Source organism: Pezoporus flaviventris, unplaced genomic scaffold (genome assembly GCF_033815535.1).
Source record: "Pezoporus flaviventris isolate CSIRO_AGI_PZ_B2104156 unplaced genomic scaffold, CSIRO_AGI_Pfla_v1 ptg000034l, whole genome shotgun sequence".
Classification (NCBI taxonomy): Eukaryota; Metazoa; Chordata; class Aves; order Psittaciformes; family Psittacidae; genus Pezoporus; species Pezoporus flaviventris.
In genome coordinates, this window is record NW_026892582.1 from 2,485,574 (window position 1) to 2,507,545 (window position 21,972).

General features: G+C 44.1%; 2 protein-coding genes and 1 long non-coding RNA gene across 4 annotated transcripts in view; 2 read left to right on the forward strand and 1 right to left on the reverse strand.

Annotated features, from left to right (window-relative positions):
• ARHGAP44 (Rho GTPase activating protein 44) overlaps positions 1–21,972 on the reverse strand; it is a 239,099-nt gene that overhangs the window by 96,721 nt on the left and 120,406 nt on the right. The gene's annotated exons all lie outside the window — the stretch shown is intronic.
• LOC133273657 (uncharacterized) lies at positions 6,072–9,797 on the forward strand. 2 transcript variants are annotated; one of them, XR_009744910.1, is made up of 4 exons: positions 6,072–6,640; positions 7,320–7,500; positions 8,002–8,113; positions 9,600–9,797. It is a non-coding gene; the product is annotated as an uncharacterized LOC133273657 (long non-coding RNA). The 2 variants fall into 2 exon arrangements; XR_009744909.1 differs by lacking the exon at positions 6,072–6,640 and having other exon boundaries at positions 7,145–7,500.
• MYO15B (myosin XVB) overlaps positions 14,729–21,972 on the forward strand; it is a 29,671-nt gene continuing 22,427 nt past the window's right edge. The window contains exons 1-6 of the mRNA XM_061462021.1: positions 14,729–14,737; positions 15,186–15,326; positions 16,967–17,044; positions 18,599–18,656; positions 20,155–20,285; positions 20,393–20,488. Coding sequence (XP_061318005.1) covers positions 14,729–14,737; positions 15,186–15,326; positions 16,967–17,044; positions 18,599–18,656; positions 20,155–20,285; positions 20,393–20,488 — 513 coding nt within the window. The remainder of the gene's footprint in view (positions 14,738–15,185; positions 15,327–16,966; positions 17,045–18,598; positions 18,657–20,154; positions 20,286–20,392; positions 20,489–21,972) is intronic.

Sequence of the window (21,972 nt, forward strand, 5' to 3'; positions counted from 1 at the left end):
AGCCAGCCAATTTCACAGACGTGCACCGGGTCTGTATTAGGAGTTCTATTTGGTGTACAAAGGAATTGACAGGACTTATGCAGTGTGGTTTTGCAGTACGGTTATGTATCAACAAAAATCCTGCTATACGCTCAGTTACAATGATTTGAAAATCCATTTGCTGTGGGCAACTAACATGCACTATCCTTATACACATCTTGCCCCAGAGGAGGGGCAATCTTCTGGCAATATTTTATGTCTTGTTATGAATTGTTACTGTTGTTGTCTACTCTATTGTATTTCTTTTTCTACCACTTGATTTCTTCTCTCCTTTTCGCATCCATCATTAATTAGTTCCCTTATTTATTTAGCTTTTTCTCCAGTGAGATTTCAGGAGAGCTGTTCAGGGACAGACGTTATTTGCGATGAGAGCTGGTTTCCTCATAAATTTTGCTATTTTGGCTAAACTGTTTTCTTGACAGGTCAAATATTGAGTATGCTCTGTTCATGAATGTGTTTCTCTTGCACTGTAGAACATTTAAAAGATTATCCCCTGGAAAATAAGATACTATATAATTGTAATTACAATATATAGTTAAATTTACCATGTATGTATTTGCTTGATAAGAGAGAAGTGCTCAAATAAAAGGGGGAATAATAATAAATAAACATGAAAAAATAGGGCTTATATTTTTGTATCCTTTCTACTAATTAAGTACCTGTGCAGATTCTAGTACTGCAGTATAAAGTTAGTTTGGTTGGTTTTTTTCTTTGTTAACAAACAGTTGTGGTCTTTTCAGTTCTAACCAGTGATACAGCATCTACTCAAGCTGCTCATACAGGTCCAACTGTGATTCTGGATACCTAGGAAACTGAGTTAACTAGTTACTGGCATTTATTTGATATAGATCATTAGATGTGTTTCTGTCTTCTCCAGCACAGAAAAGGATTTTGGAGAAGCAAAAGCTTTCTCAAACTACAGCATGCTAAACCTTTGCCTGCTGTGGAAAATCATGGATACTCATTCAGTTGTCTGTATTTAACTGACCTCTGTCAAGAGCCCTAATAAAAGAAGAAAATAAGTGTGATTCATGACAAAATAAAATAGAGATTAACCTGGAACAGGACAGTCACTTTGATACTCCTCAGGTGCACAGGTATGGTTCTGCAAATGCTTGTTCAGTTCTATAGAAGAGCAGTAAATTACTGCTTAGGAGGATCTGACCTCTCTTTGTAGCTTATTTCATAGCAAAATGCACAGTGTTTCCTTTCGTGGGTAAATTGAGATAAGCACTCACATATTCTGGAACACTGGAGTGTCCTTCCTGATCGAAGATTCATCGCAGAAACCTGGAAAAGAGAAACTATTGAATTGTGAGAAAAAAGCAGGTTCCCCAGGAGATTCAAAGATCCACTGTGGGAGACAGTGGGAAGGTAAAAATAAAGGCCAGCTGAAGGGCAAAGAGTCATTGCCTGAAAAAGATGACACCCTTGAAGAAGACCGCTTAGAAAGCCAGAAGCTGGTGAGGCTTCAGGGAAGTGAAGAAAATGGCCATAAAAAGTTATGCCGGGGAAAAAGAGCCTACAAGGGAAGAGAATACAAGAGAAATTATAAAAGAGAATCTGATCTGGGGAGAATTTGTGAAGAACAGTTACTGTCCAAGTGGCAGGGAAAAAAAATGAAAGGCCTATAAACAAGAGGATATGACGTAAGGACAAGAACACGAGGACAGTAGTGATAAGGAGGAGGAAGCCACCACAAGCAGTAAGAAACCCAGTTTTAACAAGAAGTGTGGAAAGCATCTTGCTGTTAGTGGAAAAGTCACTGAATCAATTGCAGTGCAAAGTGCTGAAGGCTCTTTTCAGAAACATGATTCACCATGGAAGGCATGCAATGCCAGGCCTAGGGAACAGCACAAGAATCATGGCTTTAAGGAAGCTTCTGAGCAGAAGTCAAGTTTTCAGTCCCAAGGCAGTATGGCACAGGAAAAAGGTGAGAGAACTGGAAAAAAGCAAAACATACCAGGATTATTGTCACTGAAAGCGCAGAAGAAAATATCCTTTGTTCAACATCTTTGTCACTGACGTGGACAGTGGGATTGAGTGCGCCCTCAGCAAGTTTGCCGATGACACCAAGCTGTGTGGTTCGGTTGATACCCTGGAGGGAAGGAATGCCATCCAGAGGGACCTCGACACGCTTGTGAGGTGGGCTGATGCCAGCCTCATGGAGTTTAACCATGCCAAGTGCAAGGTCCTACACCTGGGTGGGAGCAATCCCAGGCACAGCTACAGGTTGGGCAGAGAAGAGATTCAGAGCAGCCCTGCAGAGAAGGACTTGGGGGAGTTGGTCGATGAGAAAATGAACATGAGCCGGCTCCAGTGTGCACTTGCAGCCCAGAAAGCCAACCGTATCCTGGGCTGCATCAAAAGGAGTGTGACCAGCAGGTCGAAGGAAGTGATCCTGCCCCTCTGCTCTGCTCCTGTGAGACCTCACTTGGAGCATTGTGTGCAGTTCTGGTGTCCTCAACATAAAAAGGACATGGAACTGTTGGAACAAGTCCAGAGGAGGCCACAAGGATGATCAGGGGCTGGAGCAGCTCCTGTATGAAGACAGGCTGAGAAAGTTGGGGCTGTTCAGCCTGGAGAACAGAAGCTGTGTGGAGACCTCAGAGCAGCTTCCAGTATCTGAAGGCAGCCTATAGGCATGCTGGGGATGGACTCTTCATTAGGGACTGTAGTGGTAGGACAAGGGGTAACGGGTTAAAACTTAAACAGGGCAAGTTTAGATTGGATATAAGGAGGAAGTTATTTACTGTAAGGGTGGTGAGGCACTGGAATGGGTTGCCCAAGGGAGTTGCGAGTGATCCATCCCTTGCAGTGTTCAAGGCCAGGCTGGACAGAGCCTTGGGTGATATGGTTTAGTGTGAGGTGTCCCTGCCCATGGCAGGGGGGTTGGAACTAGAGGATCTTCAGGTCCTTTCCAACCCAAACTGTTCTATGATTCTAGCTCCTTATCCAGGGGCTCTGGGAATGGGGATTCTCTAGACAAACAGAGCTCTATCAGACAGAAAATCTGTGCTGCCTGTGCAACAAGGCCACAGATTTAAATGTGACCTTCCCAGATCTTTGATAGATCAAAACCCTCAGAGAAACAGTGAACAGGGCTTCCTTCCTCAGTGAGCAGAGGATCCAATACGTACATCAGATTATTCAAGGGAGGTAGATGCCAAAGAGGGTTTAGGGGTCCTTCAGACTGCAGAGTCCATAGTCACACCTTGTGTTCACTGGTCTAAGCAGCATGGCTGAACTTCGAATTGCTGCTGCCACGACTAACCACTGAAAATCTAAGCAAATGGCCATCTACAAGGACCCGCATCTGGCCAGCAGCCGTGATGAAGGTCTGAAAGGATATGTGGGAAGCAGAAGACATCACTGACAATACGCTAGAGACTGAATTCATGCAGAAACGTACTCGTGTTGTCTCCAGTACTGGAATGAAGAACTTTCCTGATTTTCAGTAATGTATCTATGCATTTCAGGTGTACATGTGTGAAGATCCCTGCATAGAAGTTGAGGAGGTTGACGATCTAACCAGACTGGAGTATGTGTTGTCAGTGGTATTCTGAAGCTAATTTGAAGTCACATGGGCTTGTTTGTTATCCTTCACAGCTACTGTTGGTTCAGCAACAGAAAGCACATGATAAATCCATGGCTACCGTGGGAGAAAATAGAATTAATTTGATGCATCTTGTGGCTGATTAACTGATGTTCTGCAGTAAAGCTAGGTAAAGGCTGAATTGCAGTATTTGTTATGCCTACACTGAACGATGTGAGGAGGAGCACAGCTGCAGAGGGAACTCCTGGCTTGTGTATAGTGTGCCCCTAAGCTCTGCTGCACAGGGAGCACACACTGAATCTCTGCAGTCACACACCAGAGAGAACAGCTCATCCTAGTTAGCAGACTTTCTCACAGATGTGTGCAGGGATCTTCACCTCTCTTGTTAAATGGTTCGCAGTCCTGAAATGGCTTCTAAAAAAACCCAAATACATTTTATGGGCAGGGGAAAAGAGGTTTGGAGGCTGGTGTAACTTCTGTGGTGTTGCAGAGGGACAAAAGTAGGAATTTGACATACCATTCATGTTGCATGAAGTGGGTGGTAAGTCAGAAAGACTTGCAGGATGAGAGTTTGTTAACACTGGTGTCCTTGGTGGCTTTAGCGATTCCTGTTGCCTTCAGCTATGGGAAGCTCAGGCCCTGCATCTTTAACAGCTTTTAAATCATGGGTTCACTGTTGTGCTTGAAAGAGAAGCACCTAACACTGCTCCTTACATAGTCCTGCACCCTCTACTCTCACCATCCTGTTGAAATAAACGACTGTGAAGGCTGTGTACAAGGCGGTGTCATCACACAGAGATGGACAGGCTGGGTGTTCTGAGCTTTTGTAGATTTAGATGGGACTTTAGAAAGAAGTTCTTCCCTGTGAGGGTGCTGAGGCGCTGGCACAGGGTGCCCAGAGAAGCTGTGGCTGCCCCATCCCTGGCAGTGTTCAAGGCCAGGCTGGAAGGGGCTGGGAGCAAGCTGCTCTAGTGGAAGGTGTCCTTGCCCATGGCAGGGAATTCAAACTGGATGGTTCTTTTTTCCATTTCTTGTTTTTGTCCTAGACTTACATTGGGCAAATTTTGATTTCTATTAATCCTTTCAAAGACCTCAGTGTCTACTCCAAACCTGTGGCTATGCAGCTGCCCTGGGTTCAGCAGTACCACCAAGGGACTCTCTCAAAAAATGCCCCATATGTTTCTCTTTCTCAAATGACTTCCTAAACTCCATTCTGTTTGTCCTCCAGAAAGTATTTGCTTTCTCTCCAGTTGTCTGATAGCACAGGATGAATGCCACATGAAGTAAAAAAAGACATTTGGCAAAGTTGTAGTTGCTCATACCTGTCATGCTACAGAGCCAAACTCTTAGGTCACTTTTCTTCAGTATTGCTGAAGGTCCTGAATTCAGTGGTCCTGGGAAGTTCTGGCTATATGCTCTCCTCACCTGTACAGCCCTACCAGAGCTAGCAACGTAGGCAGGTTTCTCTAGTGCACATAATTCTGCTGGTGTCCTTTATATTAAACACCATGGCACAGGTTAGATTGAAAAGGTTCTAGAGGACCTGATCTTTGCAGCAGCTTGTAGCAGTGGTATTAACCAGATGTCAGCAAAGAACAAAGCTCTGATTTCCACGGTTCCTCACATTACTCATATCAAGATACTGGCCCATCTCTAAAGTAGATCACTTGTGTGTAACCTTTTGGTGCTGTATTTGCGAGGTAGAAATGTGAAGTCAGTTAGCTGAGGGTTTATTTCTGTACATCTAGACACACCTTTGCCATAGCAGAAACTGCCTTTAGTCTATCCCAGTCCTCAGGGCAAGATCAGAGTGTCGGCATCAGGTAGGCAATTGGGGTACTTTTTCAAAGGCTTCTTAATTTCTTTATGTAAGATTTTCATCTTTGTATTCCACTGTCCAAAAGTTTATCTTTCCAGCTCTTGTGTGAAGGCTGTCAGTAGCCAACATTAATAAGATGAATATTTACTTCACTCTGTGCAGATATGGTTTGAATTTAGCTGCACATCAGGTCATAGGAGTGGAAGAGAAGGTGTTTGGCATTCCACAGTGAAACCTTATGTGGGCTTGTTTTGTCAGGTTGTCTCGGTGTTTCAAATAGTATGTGATCTTCACTTGTAAATCACTGCAATTCCACTGATTTACTGCAACAGGTCCTCTGATATGTCTAAATTAGGTACTTCTGGTTTAATGCCAGCTTCCTTACCTCTTTTACCCCATTGTGCACAGTGGGTCAGGTAAAACAGAAGCTGCCAAAGCAATTGTGCAATGTCTGGCCATGTTATACTAGAGATCAAACAGGTAAGAGGCAACTGAGTTTGGCTTTATGCTCTGACAGTTAGGCAAGAAGTAGAAGCCGGTGACAGGGTAAGGAGGCCATACTGTTTATGTTATTTCTTTGTTCCTATTTAACTGAGCTGGACTTTGGATGGCTTGTGGTTCAAGGTGAGGCTCCCGTAAAGACTTAAGGGCTTGTCCTTTATTTTAGCATCTGTGAGCCCTGATGTATAGGGTGCTCTACCTGTTTGAACAGATGGTACCTACCTTAAAGACCTTATAGCAGTGAGGTGAATCTGAACAAAGACAGAGAAAAAGTAAAGTGAAAGATCATAGCAGTGAAGGCAAAGAGCTCATAGAGCAACTCATCAATGGCTAGAGGTAATCATACCAAGATAAACTTTAAAAGAGGCTCTTCAGCCAGTCAAGAATTGTTTCATTGAAGTCCCATTTCTCTTGGATTTTCAAGCTTGCAATTTGAAACCCCTGATGGCTCCTGAAGTCTTCTCTCCCTCTTTTCTTCAAGCCCTGCAATGTTCTGTCCATCCTGGAGAGTTCTGGGAATGCCAGAACCATCCTCAGTGACAACTCAAGCCGTTTTGGAAAGCTTCTGAATGTCCACCTGCGACAGTGAGTTAAAGGAACATCTTGGGATGCTATCCTTCTCAGCTGTCAAGGGGTGCTTGGGTGAGTAAAGGTCTAGCAGTGCTCAGAGCTCTTGTGATAGTTCTTTCTCCCTTACACTCTGTTATCATCAGGATATGAAAAGAGTGAGTTTACATTCCTGTTTTGCTTTTAGTTTTCCCCCAGAAAAGAATAGATCTTCACCTCTCATGATGGGTGATAAATTAAGGAAGTAAGAAAGGCTGAACAGGTTTATAGCAAGGAGCCATCTAATACAATTTTGTGTCTCCAACACTAGCCACAAGCATTCACTGGTGCAACAGTAAGAACGTGCCAAATACATATAATGCTTTTTTCTTAACACTTTGTTAGATCTTAGCCATTTGCAGCAGCTCGAAGTTTTTCCAATACTCTTGTGGTTTCCCAGTTTCCTCTTGAACTCACACAAACTTCATGACTCTGCAACAGTCTTTGGCAAGTGTTCTACAGGTCTAACAAGTTCCGTGTAAAATGTCCTTTTTTATTTTGAACATATGTGGCTTTTTTAGTTTTGTTTTTCATTTGTTTGGCTTTGTTTTTTTTTGTTGTTTTTTTTTTTTTTGGTTTTGTTTTGGTTGTTTTGGTTTATTTTGACTGTTGCCAAGCACTGAGCTGATATTTTCATGGAACTGTGTATCATAACCACAAGGTCTTCATCCTAAACAGCAGTGGTTACCTTAGAGCCTGTCAGCTTGTGTGAAGCTGGGATTGCTTCAACCTGTGGCATCACTTTACATTTATTGACAGTGAATTTCATGCACCATTTTCTTGCTTTTCAAAATTCAGACCAAGTTGGTCAGGTCATACCCTTGTTTCTCAGCAACAACACCCTCTGCTAAACCTTCAGAGAAGTGAATCTATAGAATCTAGCTTCTGACAGGATCTGCGGTTATCTTACACTTGTGATATCATGGTGGGAAAATCCATCTCCCAGTCCCTGCTGGAGAAGTCTCATGTGGTATTTCAGGTGAGGACCAATGCGCTCCTTCCTCCTAGAGGTGTCTTTCTCTCCCCCGTACAGATTTAATCTTAAATTCACTGTTAAATAACAGGGATGGGACTAAGTATGATATTTACCTCCCATTTGTTCTTACAGCAAAAAATATGTCCCCCACGTGTAGCACAAAGTGATCATTTATTTTATTTTAATAAAATAGGACAATGTTCAGTCTCAAACAGGTTTAGTTAAGCTACTTATTAGGAATTATTGGAAGTTAAATCTTTCCTCAACTTAATTTTTCTCAATGTCTGGAACGTGGAAAAGGTCAGATTTTGGAGCTGTGTGAAAGGGGCTGCTCTCAAGATGGAATGATCCTAAGGTGTCGGAGAAATCCTGGAAACTTTTCAAATAAAATAGGTGTTGAGTGGCTCCTGACTTCAGAAGTTTCAGTGCCCTGCTCTTTGAATGTGTTCTATAGGGTTTTGGAACTGGATATGAGTCAACTGTAAGAACCGTATCCCCTGCCAGGCCCACGGTGAGAGGAATTACCATGTGTTTTATGAGCTACTAGTTGGGCTGTCCGTGGAGCAGAAAGTTATGTACTTGCAAGAGGCAGTCTTAGCTGACTCAGGTGAGTGAGGTAAGGATGCTCTGCAGCAGCTGTTTGGTCAGTGAGGTACCTAATAACTTTGCTTCCCTCCCGAGTGTCCCTCATAGGACTGCAAAAATCTATTCTGTTGCTTCCCACACCTGACTTAAGAAAGAATACCTTTGTCTTTTGTGATCATTGTCTCACCTTTCAGGCCCCTTCTGCTCCCAGAGAAAGGGAGCAGAAAAAGGAATCATTGTGTAGGCCCAAGGCTCTACCCTCTAGTGAAGAAATCCTTTTCTCCTTCCCTTTCCCTGGCATTTGCAATTTATTGTGGGACTGAAAAGAGCAGGGTAAACACTTGATTCATTGACTGAGTCAATGGGTGAAAATTTTTAACCTTTTAACCACTGAAATGTACTGCTGATTAAAATCTATTTCAATTGGAAAATTGTTTGCCAGACTTACGGCAAGTCATCACTTTGGAGCACAGGGTTTTTTTTAAGAATATTTTCCATTTCCAGAGTAAGAGCAAGATATCTTTCCTGTTTCAGTCTTGTGGGTCAGCTTTCCCAGATGGGCAAACTCTTTACAGCAGCTGTGGTCATGTGAGGAATCCTTGGGGAATGATCACTATCATCTTTCCTTCAGGCAAGGAACGAACAAGTACCACTAATGACTTAAGGATGGAGGGCAATTAAAGGCCTATAACTCAAGGGGGTGATGCTCCTAGTTGGCAAAGGATCTGCATTGTAAACTAAACTCTTCCAAGGGATGGTTAATAGGAGTGTCTCAGCCTGTTGCAAAGAAGAAAAGGAAAAAGAATCAGATAATGTGTAAAGAAGTTAGCAGAGACTGACAAAATATCTCTCTCGGATCTTAGTTTTGGCAAGAAGAAGCCCAGGGCCTGCACGAACCTCGTCTGAATCTGGCCATCAGCTGGAAACTTTTGTCAAAGAATGTCCTTGTACACAAACAGGTTCTACAGGCTCCCTTGACCCAGGATTTCAGGGTCACAGACTTGTTAGGAGTGTCCTCTTGTAGAGAAAAGCAGAAGAAGAATAGAAGTGATATGTCTATGTTGTAGTGAAGCTCTGTGGCAGCTGTAGTGAAGCTCTGGGACTATAACCCAGGATGGCTCTTGAGGTGTACAGAAATCCACTGGCTTTGGTACACTGGGTTCTGGTACCATTTGGAGTAGCAGCTCTGATACGACTTACTTGGGAGTAGATTCTGACATCCCTTCTTCTCTCAAGCTGCAGTCCAGCAGTGGGCAAGGAGTAGCTAGGGTGCCTGTATTGGTACCATAATAAAAACTTATGTTAGCAAAAGAGATCTTACTCTCGAGAGCTCCGGAGGGAAGAGACTGGCATGTCGTGAATGCTGAGCTCCCACTAGTGGTGTCTTTGGTCTTTTTATTTCAGATTTCTCCAGTCCTTAAATCATTGAACTACTACTTTGAAGATTGCTGCTAGTAGCTTAGCTCCAGTCTGGGGCAAGAAGGGCGACCACAGTTATCTGTCCCATATTCTCTCAGGGCAAAGCATGTGACATCCCCCATCCTGGGGAAGGAGGACAGCAAGCACTTTCTGGTCTTGGTGCAAGCTCTGGAGGAAATCAGCATCTCCATCAGCTGACCTCTACCTGCGCTGTGCTGGCTGCCCTCTGCAACTGGGAACACTTGCTTTGCCTCCTGTGAGGTACACTAACCCTTGGCAACTTGGGAATGGGTTGTTTGTGTAGTGAGGCGCTGGCACAGGGTGCCCAGAGAAGCTGTGGCTGCCCCATCCCTGGCAGTGTTCAAGGCCAGGTTGGACACAGGGCTTGAAGCGAGCAGCTCTAGTGGAAGGTGTCCCTGCCTGTGACAGGGATTTGGGACTGGATGTTCTCTTCCAACACCAGCTGTTCCATGATTCTAACATTGCTATTATCCCACTTGATGGAACTGGGGACATTATTCTTGACTGAAAATTGTATCATTTGGAAGCTATTCTGTTCTTATAACGTTTGGGCCTAGACTGACCTAGAGAGGCACAGGAGATGGGAGACAACAAAGGGTTATTACAGCTTGGGTGGCTATTCTGCTGATAGGCAGGGCAGGCAACAAAATGACCAAACACTAGCTGTATAATATGCACAGTTTATTAAACAAGCACACTAAAGCAAACAAGCACACTAACGTGAATCGGGTATGTACCTACATACAGTAAATAAGTACAATAAAGCAAATCAGATATATATATGTAATATATGAAAGTAAAGTACAAATGAAAATTAGCAATGGATCGAATCAATACAGCACAGAGAGAACAGAGAGTAAGAAGTACATCACCAGTCACCACTGAACCATCCTCCGGGCACACACTTCAGCTGGGGAGCCTCATTGCAGCTGATGCTGGGAGTCTCAGGTAATTGGGAAGGTTCCTACACGGTGCGTCCACCCAAATCTGAGGCCTTGGATTCAGCTTCAAGAGGCTCCTGCTTTTATACCCTTAGAAACACAATAAGCTTTATGCCAGCTCTGCCATTGTTTACTCGTGGGTCCGTGCACTTTCTCATCATCTCAGTGTTGGCCACGCAGTGTTGGCCAGGTGCCCCAGCGTGCCCAAATGGGAAGCTCATGGAACAGCTGCACCCTCATGTTTCCCTGCCTCTTTTCAACAGTCACCATGAACATACATACACATGTGGACTCTACTGAATGCACTGTGACACAAACATACTTTGTTATGTCTCTCAGTCATGAGAGGGAATCAACTCCCAAATAGGTTCCCATCTGTTACAGTACTTCTTTGAGGATCTAAAATGAGCCTAGATGCTGTTGTTTTGCCAAGGCTGTGACCAGCTCTGTGCAGCTGGGGAGCTGATACTAGTGGAACTCAGTATCCCATTCATAGTTGAACCTATTGTTCTCCATCATTTAGAAAGAATCCTATGAACATGCAGCCATTGCCAGTGCCTGAGATTTGGATTGTGGGCAATTTATTGTGTGTCGCAACAGATTTCAAAAGTCTGCAAAGTGCTGTCACTCACTATGTCACTGTGAGTACCTTTTTGGTGATTTCTCATTTATCCTGAAGCATAGAATGTTCTAGCTGGTGCTCTGTCAGAAGAAGGGCCACCACCTTAGAAGGTCCAAAATCTGGGAGGTAACAGAAGGAGTGAAATGACTGCTGTGCTGGATTGTCACATCTAGGGGGGCTCTTTTTTGATATGAGGTGGCTTCAGGCTTAACACTTTGGCCAGCTAACTCTCCTATGGAGACAGGCTGAGCTCCATGGAGACCTTAGAGCAGCTCCAGTGCCTAAAGGGGCTCCAGGAATCCTGGAGAGGGGCTTTGGACAAGGGCCTGTAGGGACAGGCCAAGAGGAATGGCTTTAACCTGCCAGAGGGGAGACTGAGATGAGCTCTTAGGCAGCAGCTCTTCCCTGTGAGGGTGCTGAGGCACTGGCACAGGGTGCCCAGAGAAGCTGTGGCTGCCCCATCCCTGGCAGTGTTCAAGGCCAGGTTGGACACAGGGGCTTGGAGCAAGGTGCTCTAGTGGAAGGTGTCCCTGCCTGTGGCAGGGGTTGGAGCTGGATGAGCTTTAAGGTCCCTTCCAGCCCAAACCAGGCTGGGATTCTGTGATTCCCACCCTGAAACATGGCAGCAAAATTCTCATTTTGCTCCTTCCTTTCATACATGGGTAAATTCTCAGGCCAACTAGGAAAAAGAAAAAAAAAAAAAGCACCATTTATTAACCAGGCTGAATTCCTTGTCTATTTGAAAAACGTATGTGTATTTGTGAAATAACAACAGTATATTCTGGCTCTTTATGAATCCGGGTGACATCTTATGACTGGATCTTCACCCCTTTGTCTGCAGAAGGGGCCACTGATGCAAAGTGACTTCTGTTGTTGTCTGGGTTGGTGAGGTGCACCCACAGGTGCTGTCTTTGCAGTAACTAGGTTTACTCCCTTCTTCTACTCAGAGACTCCATTGCAAAGACTCTGTATTACCTGCTTTGAATGGCTGTTTCTACACATCAGTGGGTGGTTGGCTCCCTGGGAATCAGACTGTGCTTTGAGCATACACGGGTTTGAGGTTGCTTTTCCTATTCTTTGGTGTTGTCTGGGCTGCAAGTGCAGGTGCTGATTCTCCTCAGCCAGAAAGGGGAGGGTATCTGATGAGTGGGCTTCTGGTTAATTTTTGTTTGTTTGCTTGTTTTTCCAGTGAAGAGATGGTCATTTTACCATGTAATGTAGGTATCTGTTCAGGGGAGTACTTTCTTTTTGAGAGGCAGTGTAGACGTGCTCCTTCAGGGTGTGATTTGACACTTTCACTGTAGATTCTTATGAATTGCTATCTGGAGGAGCCCATAGTCTTCCCTGACTGTGTAGCGTAGGTAGAATCCTAAGGTCCTAGGATGGGGTGGACTGCAGGTAGCATTGGTGTGTAGGTGGAGTCCTAACAATCGTTACGCACTTCACAGCCGAGTCTCAAATAGGATGGTTTCTGGTAATCCCACCATGTCAGCCTTGCAGGTTTAATACTTTTGCATGAACTGGCCAGTATGGTGCTGCATATAGATACTGCACACAGCTAGCTTTGGCTCTGTCATTTCAAGGAAGAAGAAAACAATTTGGTTTTAAATCAGAACAAAGCCAGTGTTTTCATCCAACTTGGCCTATTGAATTAGCTTCTATGCTGTGCTAAACAGGTCAAACCCAGCTTTTCAGCAAGTGCACTGGAGTTTAGAAACCAAGCTACATGAGATGTTGAAAGGACACTTGGGGATTTTAACTCCATGGTTTGATTCTCACCTTAAGAAGGTTTGACAAAACCACTAGATGTTTCTTAAAACGTTCACTTACACACAAACATACACAGCCAGAGGCCTTTCCCTGCAGCCAGTGCTCTGCTGCACAGCAGTGACTTGGGGACCCACATCACTCATTGCCTTGTTTTGATGGACCAAACCCAGGAAAAAAACTTAGCTTGACCATGCTGTACTGATGAGGTGAGCAGCGTGAGCTAATTCTTAATGGATCACGTTTTAGTTATTTGTGTTGCTATTACTAATAGAAGAAAAACATTTTGTAAAGTAATTTTAATCTAACTGTTCCCATTTCTTCCTCAAGACTTGGATAAAGCTGGAAATATGATAACACTATCTTTTACAATTTATTTATTTTCACATGTATATCCTGTTTTTCTGTTGTTCCCAGCCTGAACAGGGACAAGTCCAGAATCCACTGAAGTTTCTGAAGAGATTCTTCCTGATCCACTAGGCTTTGTATCAGGCCAGAGAGAGGAGAAGTGCAGATAACCAAAGCAAAGCTGTTACTTTTTGAAATTGCGGTGAGGGTAGCACCTACAGTTCTGGGTCAGGAATCATTACCCTTGTAGCATGTAGACACCCATGCCTCTGACCCAGCGAGCTTATGGGGACTTCTCAGACTTGTGGTAAGTAAAAACCAGGCCGAGCAGGGGCATAAAGTGATCTTTGAGTTTTATACTTAGGATTCCTGTTAAAATCTACATGTTCTGATGAATGCTGAAAACAATGGAATATATACAGGTAGGGGTGTTCATCCAAGAGCAGATCTCATCTTCTTTGTCCTCCTTTGCAGCTTGTCTTGCCTCTTAATGTTCAGCCTAGTCAATAACCTAGTCTGAGGGCTTGCAAACTAGACAGATGATTTGAATTTCTCAGGTTCGTTCACACTTACTGATCAGAGCAAGCTGCCTGATCAGCGCCATCTGGTGCTGTGCGCTCTTCACAAGACACAGCCCCCTGGGAGGGCTGGAGTTGGAGCTAGCGATGCCTTTTTGTCTCTGCAGGATTTAGGCGTGAATAGCTTAGAGCAATTTTGCATCAACTTTGCCAGTGAACATCTCCCGTGTTTTTTCCAGCCAGACTGCTGTTGCCCAGGAAATCACGCCAGCAGGTGAATGGCAGCACATACAGAATGAGCCTCAGCTGGAGAGTCTCCTTTAGTAGGGAAGCAGCACGCTGAGTAAGCTTGGCCCTCTTAAGCACTACCCACCGAATCCTAGACCAAAGAACTAGCTATCGAATACCTTTTACTAATTCTGTAGTAAATTAAAAGAAGGGTAATTTGTTAGTGACTGCTCCCTCTTTTATAAGTGAGTTGATCAGGACCAAGGAGCCCAAACCTCAACTGGTACTTTCAAAGCCTGTGTGGTAGATTCATTGTAGCATTTTAGGTACCACTCACGTCCTGGAGATATTTATCAAACTTGCTGCCTTTTGCAGTTCACTTACCAACTACTCTATCTGGTATTCTATCACTCTACTTAGCAGCTTTCATCTCTTAAATTAGGAAAATCATCAGTGGGTTTAGAAGAAGTTTCATAAGACAAAACCAGACAATTCTAGGCAAATTCCCAACAGCAGTGAAGCACTAACTTCCTGATTTATAAATCAAACCCCTCCATTTGTTCTTGCTTGCATGGCTGGATTTGACTGGTTGGTTTTTAACGTGCAGGAGGAATATAGACAATAGCAGTTAGCTTGGATTCCTAGTTCCAAGATGTACAGTGAATCATGCCTAGATGTCTTTGCTGGAAAAAAAACCCATTGCATCTTGTACATCCTGGATGACCAGACTTCACTGACTCAAGTGAGAAGCTCTTATCCTCTTACATGATCCGTCTCACAGAATGGTTATGGTGAGGCAGTTATACAGATTGAATAGACATTGTGTTTGCACAAGTATTAGATATTTTTGCCTTTGGTTTGACAGCAGCTTTTCAGCCTACTGAATGTATGTTGCAGCAGCAGGAAATGTTTACCTAGGACAGCAAGGTGGGTGGCAAGGCCCCTCCTCATGTTGGCTCCTGACCTGGTCTGCAGGGAATATCCTGTTACTGGAATGGTGAAGGGACTTCCCTGCCACTGAGCAGAGGTTCCAGAGGAAATACAGCTGCTGCCAAAACCATTACAGTAATGTGCCTGTGCTAAGGCTGATATTGTGATAGCTGGAGTAAAGGATGCAGGGGAAACAGCCAAGAGAGGACAAGGCTTAGCAGAGTAAGACTAAATTGAGATTTGCTGTATGTATTAATGGTCTGTTTGGTCCATATCTTTGAAGTGAGTCAACAGTCAGTCTAAATTTAGTTAATATTTCCCTCATTAACAATTCTTCTCTTTTCACATCCCTCTAAAAAATGTTACAGGAAGCTGAAGAAGACCTTGGTGCAATTTAATACCATGATCTTAATCTCCAGATCTTCGATTAAAAAGAGGAAACACTGCCAGGTAACAATGCTCTTTTCAGGATCAGGTGTGCTGCAGGAGCTATTTCTGCTCTTAATTAGACAGAGCTGGTGACTGGGTGGAGCAAGGGCAGGGATGGCTTTAGGCAAGTGCCTGGAAATGACTCAAGAAGGTGGCCTTCACTCTCTGGCTGACATAAAGAAAGTAAAAAAAAGGAACCATAGAGACTGAAGCTTTCTCTCCCTGGACGAATTGGCAAAGGTAGTTCAATTGCAGGCAGTTCATATGTCTCTACTTGAGCTTCTCTAGGTTGCCCCACACAAGACATGAGCTTATTCCATCTGTGGCTTCCAGAGCTGCTGTTCTGCTCAATCTATAAGGAGTCATTCGTCTTGCTCTTCCAGTTGTCCAGTTCAGTTTCTGGTGTTTTCCCAGTGACTAAAAAGCATTTTTTCAGTCTGCAGTGATCCTTCCCTGACCCTACAGGTACCTCAGGCTGCTGAAGTCCTTGGCCTTTTGGAAATCAGCCTTTTGTGTCTGTAGTTGGGGTAAGAACAAGATGGCAGTGACTTAAGGTGGAAAATTGTGTGAGGAGAAAGCTGGTTCTGTCAAATGGATTGAATGCATTTTGCACAAGCTATTGAAAACAAAATTTAAATCAGGAACTCAGACCACTTGTCCCTGCAGCAGCAACTAACATCCCCATAGCTGTCAGCCTTATGGGGGGGGGGCAGTACAGGTGCTGGCATGACTAGCAAAGGGTGAGGCAGTTAAGGTCAGTGCTGCTGTTGGAAGACTGCAGAGGTTCCTTTTGCCAGGCCATGCCCTGCCCAGAGCAGTGCTCGTTTCTGTTCCTCTTCCTGCCCCCTCCTACCTGGACAGGATCCAGCTTTTCTTTCTCGGGGTAACCATGATAGCATAGCTCTTTTGAATCTGTTCCTGTTTCTCCAGTGTTTGCTTGCTGAGGTCTCTGTACATGCAGTAACAACAATAAAGGTCTCAAAGTTCACCTGCTGCAAAGTTCCTCCTTTCCCCTGCCCCACAGCCCTGCCCTTTGGACTTCAGCATGCCTGCTGTCTTTCTCAGCCCAACCCTCATAACCTCCCATCCTGTCACACCATTCTGCAACATAGACAAGCAGGACAGAGAGAGAGAGAAACAGAGACCCTCCTTTTTAATCTCGGAGTAGGAATCAGGTGAGTAGGACATGGGATGGGGTAGGAAAGGGCAGAGCTATAAGGGTGTTATAGCCTTGGACATGGCTGTAACTCACACACCCATGGACAAGTTCATCCATCCATGTCCAGGCTGTGTTACCATATTCTTGGATGCTGGAGGAGGCAAGTGAATGTTTCTGTGTGCTTTTGTCTCGAGATGCACCAGATGCTAGGCAAGGGAGGAAAGGTGTGGCAGAGACACTGGACGTGGGGTGAGGGCTCTTGCTGTTGAATTGTGTTGTGCAGGGCAGGTGACATTTCAGCAAAGCTAAAGGCTTTGCTGGGCATCCCCTTCTCAATACACTGTGGTGAGTCCCAAGAAGGCTCCGCAGCTCTTCTGTCATTTTATCTGCTGGAGCAGGACACCAGTGCTCACCCATTCACAGAGTGTGTCCCCAGAAGTTGCTGGAAGTGACCTCATATACATCTTTTCCTAACCCCCATCTCACTTTCACCTCCTAACAGCAGGAATTAGAAGAAAGGAAACAAAGGAGGTGGTCTCTGGACAGTGGTGACACAGAGGACAGTCCCAACCAAAGAATGGTAAGTTGTCAAACAGTCACAGAGAGTTGGAGATAGACCAAGACAGGTACTCAGAATGTTCTCCCTCCCCTATGCCCATGTTTGCTGGGGAACAGAGTACACATGTGTGCTGGAAACCTAGCAGCAAGAATAGGGCTTAGGCTGGTATAAAGAGCCTTCTAATAAAAACTATGTCAGTAGTTCAGTGATTCCCAGTCTTTGAGCAGTCATGCATCACAAAGTGGTCCTGAGGCAGAGTACTGTGTTTGCAGCCCTGGACCTGGTCTTTGGAGCTGGAAGGAATACTAGTTTTGATAATCATCTTCTACTGTGAAAGGTGGGAATGAGACAGTTCCGGACAAAAACATCTATGAAAGGTGTTTTAGAGGAAGGGAGAGATTTAAGGCTTCATAACAAGTTTAACCTGAATCAACTGCTATAAGTATCACTGCTAACTATTATTTGTATGTTTAAACCAGGCATGCATTTGCTATGATGTGTGTACCAAGGAAACGTGAACTGACATACTCCAAATCCCAGATTTATCAGTAACAACGATGGGAATACTTAGTACTGGATGCTCTTGCAATATTACCTGCTTCCTCAGGTGTGAATTCAGGGCTCTGGATAGTCACAAGCTCATTTCCTGAATACGCCATTGAAAAGCTAGACTTAATGTTAAGTATCTTCTTAGAAGCAAAATCAAACTGGTCAAAAAAAAGCCATGAATCTGTCTTTAGGTGTTGCTTAGGGTTTATGTGGAGATGTCAAAATAATATGCTGGTGAGGGAAGGCTTTACTGTGAGATATTGAAATCCACAAAACCCAAACCCCCAAATCTCAGGCTTTGTGTCTTTGGTTTGGTTTCCTTGTGTCTTAATCTGAGTAGCCCATTTGAAATGCCCTGATGTTATATGCAGACATTGGTGCTGATGAACTGTGCTGCACTGGCCCATTTACTTACTACCTTGCACAAATGCATGCACCATGCAAGGTGAAATCCAGTGAAAACTCAAGGCTCATTGGCCAGCTCCTCATTTGATTTACCCGGGTACAGATCTGAGCTTCCTTAGGAACCTCCAAAATAGTGGTGTGCATCAAAGATCAGAATCAGGTATTTATTTATGCTGTAGCACTCTTGAAGACTGAAAAGTAAAAATGGCAGAAAAAAAGAGCAGCAAAAAAGAGCAGCAGGAAATGGCTCTTACCCTCCACCTGCAGTCTCTTCTATGCAATATGCCAGTCTTGCTAGTAATGAGGTGAATCAAAGAAAGTCAAATGGGTCAAAGAAAGCAAACTTTCCTATCATTTCCCCTTGTGGCAGTTGATTTAATTAGAAATTACCCACCTTTCCCTCCTTTGCAGACCCATGTCATACACTTGTGTGTTAACACACTGCCCTATTTGTAATGTTTCTGAACGTTGCATAGGTGGAAGTCACTGCTTTTGCTCAGGTGCTCAGTACTTGTTCTGGCCACTTTTGCAAAGGCAGCTTTGCCCAGTCTCAACAGAACTCAGGGTTCACATGCTGTTTCACTGGTACCCCAGTGACTGATTTGCTCACTCTCTCTACAGGATGCGGGGCTTCTGGAGATCCCTGCAGACCTTGCTGCCCTCCTACAGGTAGCTGAAGGTGAGGAATCCTCCCTCCTTCCCTCCCTTTCCTGCACTGTTTTAGTTTATTTCCTTGTTTTCTAGCAGTTAACTATGTGCTTGTTCTACCTCCTGCCTGTCACCTGGGTGGTACCTGAGTTACCATTATTGCAGTGCAAATATGTTAAAGGCAAATGGTGGTGACTATATTGTTTCCCAACACCACAGGGTGGAAAAGCAACTTGGGCCAGTGAGCAGAACTCCAGATTAAAATTCAATATCTCTGTTACCTTTTCGGCTCCTCTTATGAACTGTGCTGGTAGAACTGATGACAGAGGTTGCCACTGGTCAGGGCTGTGTGACAGCAAGCTGGTCTCTTGCAGAGCTTAAGCCCATCTTTTCTCTACTCAAAAAATCTTTTAGGAAACTGAAGGTGAAGAAGTCAAAAGTACAATTTTAGCACTGTCGAAGAAACATTTTTGGGTTTTCATTCAAAATCACTTCTTCAAAAGTAACTACTTTTAAACATAGAAGTAGGTAGAAACAGAGCAAGCCCGTAAGATGTAACAATCAAAGGAAATATTTTACTGGGGATGGAAAGTTTTTTTGTTTGTTTTCAAATTGCCAAAATACCACTAATTGAAATAATTTCCCAAGTTGTTGACTTGATCTCGAGCATTAAATTATTTGCAGTTTTGTTTCCTCTATAACTCTGCACAACCTGTGTCTTTGAGTTGCACATAGGTTGAGGCAGTATCTGCCTTTTTATGTTAAGACAGCATCTAACAAAATGACAGTTGTGTCTTTGGCCTTCTGTATAGCACAGTAAAAGACACAATCAGGCAGAAGAGTCTTGTCAATTGGAGCAGACTTTGTTGGATACCCAAATACCACATCCTTCAAGGCATACCCCTCTAGTAACTGCCAGCTGGTCTTGTAAGCATGTTACCTAGAGTAGCTCGGGGAAAAAAACACACTAAAACTGATGAAAATGAAAGCAGATGGGATGTAAAGAGCAGAGAGGAAGGCAGCATCAGGGGGACACACGGGTTTGGAGATTGAGAAATGCACAGAAGCTGTGCAGCATTGAGAAATCCCTCCAATTAGGAAGCATTTGCTCCTCTATTATCCGTTATAAGCCCCTTATACACTGCCTCAGCTTGAGGACCTCTCATTTACTTGTTGAGTGAACAGTTGTCAGCAGTATCTCTGCACAGGCTCAGTGTTTCCTAACTTGTAAACTCTGCTTAACAGGGTTGAAACTGCAGGCACTGACTGCCCTCTGGGTGTTACCCAGAGATAAGACTCTGAAAGATCAGAGATGTAAAAGTTCTCCTGAACTTAGGCCTTATAGTCTCAAGGAAGTGAGGCTGTGCCTGCCTGGGGGTCTGAGGCATCAAGGGTGGACTGGGGGAGTCTGGAGCCAGGGGCCTGGTACAGGTGCTTGGGGAAGGTTAGATGCATGTTATCCATGTGCTGCATGGCGAGCTCTGGCTGCCTTTCCAAATCCCACAACACAGGAGCTCTTTCTCTTGCAGGTCAATACCGAGCACAGGCCAACCAGATAACTGAGGCATTGTCTCCTGAAATCAAGGTCAAAGATGATCTTTCCCTCCCGCCAACCATCAACAGCTATCCTTTCTCCTCCTTCATTAAGTCATACTTCCAGGTGGGAATTTTTCTGTGTCTCTTCATTGCTTCCTCGCTGGGGAGACACACGAGTTCTAGCAATACCAGGAACAAACTCTGCGCTTCTGTCCTTTTGTTTCTTTGTAGAAGACAGATTTCCCACCCCCTGGCCAGCCTTTGCAGCACCCCTTAACCCATCTGGATGCTGAGTATCAGGAGAGTGCGCTTGAGATCAACAAACTGGTAAGAGATATTTTGCTCATCCAGAAGAAGAGAAGGCTCATGGGAGACCTTTTAACAGTCTTCTAATACCTAAAAAGGCCAACAAAAAACCTGGAAAGGGGCTTCTGACAAGGGCTTGTAAGGACAGGACAGAGAGGAGACTGAGATGAGCTCTTAGGCAGAAGCTCTTCCCTGTGAGGGTGCTGAGGCGCTGGCACAGGGTGCCCAGAGAAGCTGTGGCTGCCCCATCCCTGGCAGTGTTCAAGGCCAGGTTGGACACAGGAGCTTGCAGCAAGCTGCTCTAGTGGAAGGGGTCCCTGCCCGTGGCAGGGGTTGGGACTGGATGAGCTTTAAGGTTCCTGTGATGGGATAGATATCAGATAGGATAGGTATTAGATTCTGTGGCTCTATCTATCTATCTTGATAAGGGCCCTGTTGAAGAACAGGTAGACATAAGACAATGTTTTGAAGCCTTTACACATCAAGATGCTGGTGGTGGCTACAGTCAGAAAACACAGTATGTGAGGAGAGCAGAATAAATGCTCTGAGCACTGGAGCAGTCTGGCAGAGATCAGTCAGCCACTTAGGGTTGCTGTGTTCTTGGTGACGCATAGACCAGCCACAGGTCTGTAGGATCAAAGTGAATTGCCTGGTGAGCTAGCCTCAGAATTTGGCAGAACATACAGGAATTAGAATGCTAAGCCTTAGTTTTCCAATATTCCAGATTCAGTAGCATTGAGAGTATAAGAGATACCTGTCTTCCCAAGCACCTTTTTTATCTGTCAGTCATAAAAAAGTTAAATTTAACCCAGATCTTTTCCATGATGTGGCTTATAGTAAACATGTTGCTTATATCTCCGTTAGACAGTTGTGACAGTACACAACAAGGGACAATGAACTGTTGTATAAAGGCTGGAAACAGGCAGGGACTATGTCATGAGGAGAGCTACACCTGGAACCACACCCTAATGCTGTAGAGTTTGCGTGAGAGGGTTGGTGTTATCTCTCTGAAACACACATTAAAAACTGTAATGATGACTGTGAAAACAGAATGGAGCTTCAGATGATTTCTAAGTGAATCTTTTGACAATTACACGTAATTCAAATCAGCATGTTAGGAAAGGTAATACCTAAACCCAGTCTCTTGTTTTGTCCTAATGATCATAATTATAGGAGAGCACAAGCTTCAATGAAATCTCGTGAACCGGACTGTGTTTAAGCAGACTACAGTTATTTTTCCTGAAGATTGAAGATAATTTTTATCCATTGCTAATAAAAAGAATAAAATATCTGTTTCTTTGGCAAGGGCTATAACACAAAGAATTCCATGAGAATTGAACAGCCACCATCTCCTGCTTTTCTCAGTGGATCCCTGACATGATTACTACCATTAAATTACTACCATTGGGTTACTAACTCTTTTAAGAAGCATTGTTCTCTGAGAAAAAGATAGGCCATCTTCATAAGTGTTTTTTCCAAAGCTGTCTATGACACATTTTTGGTGA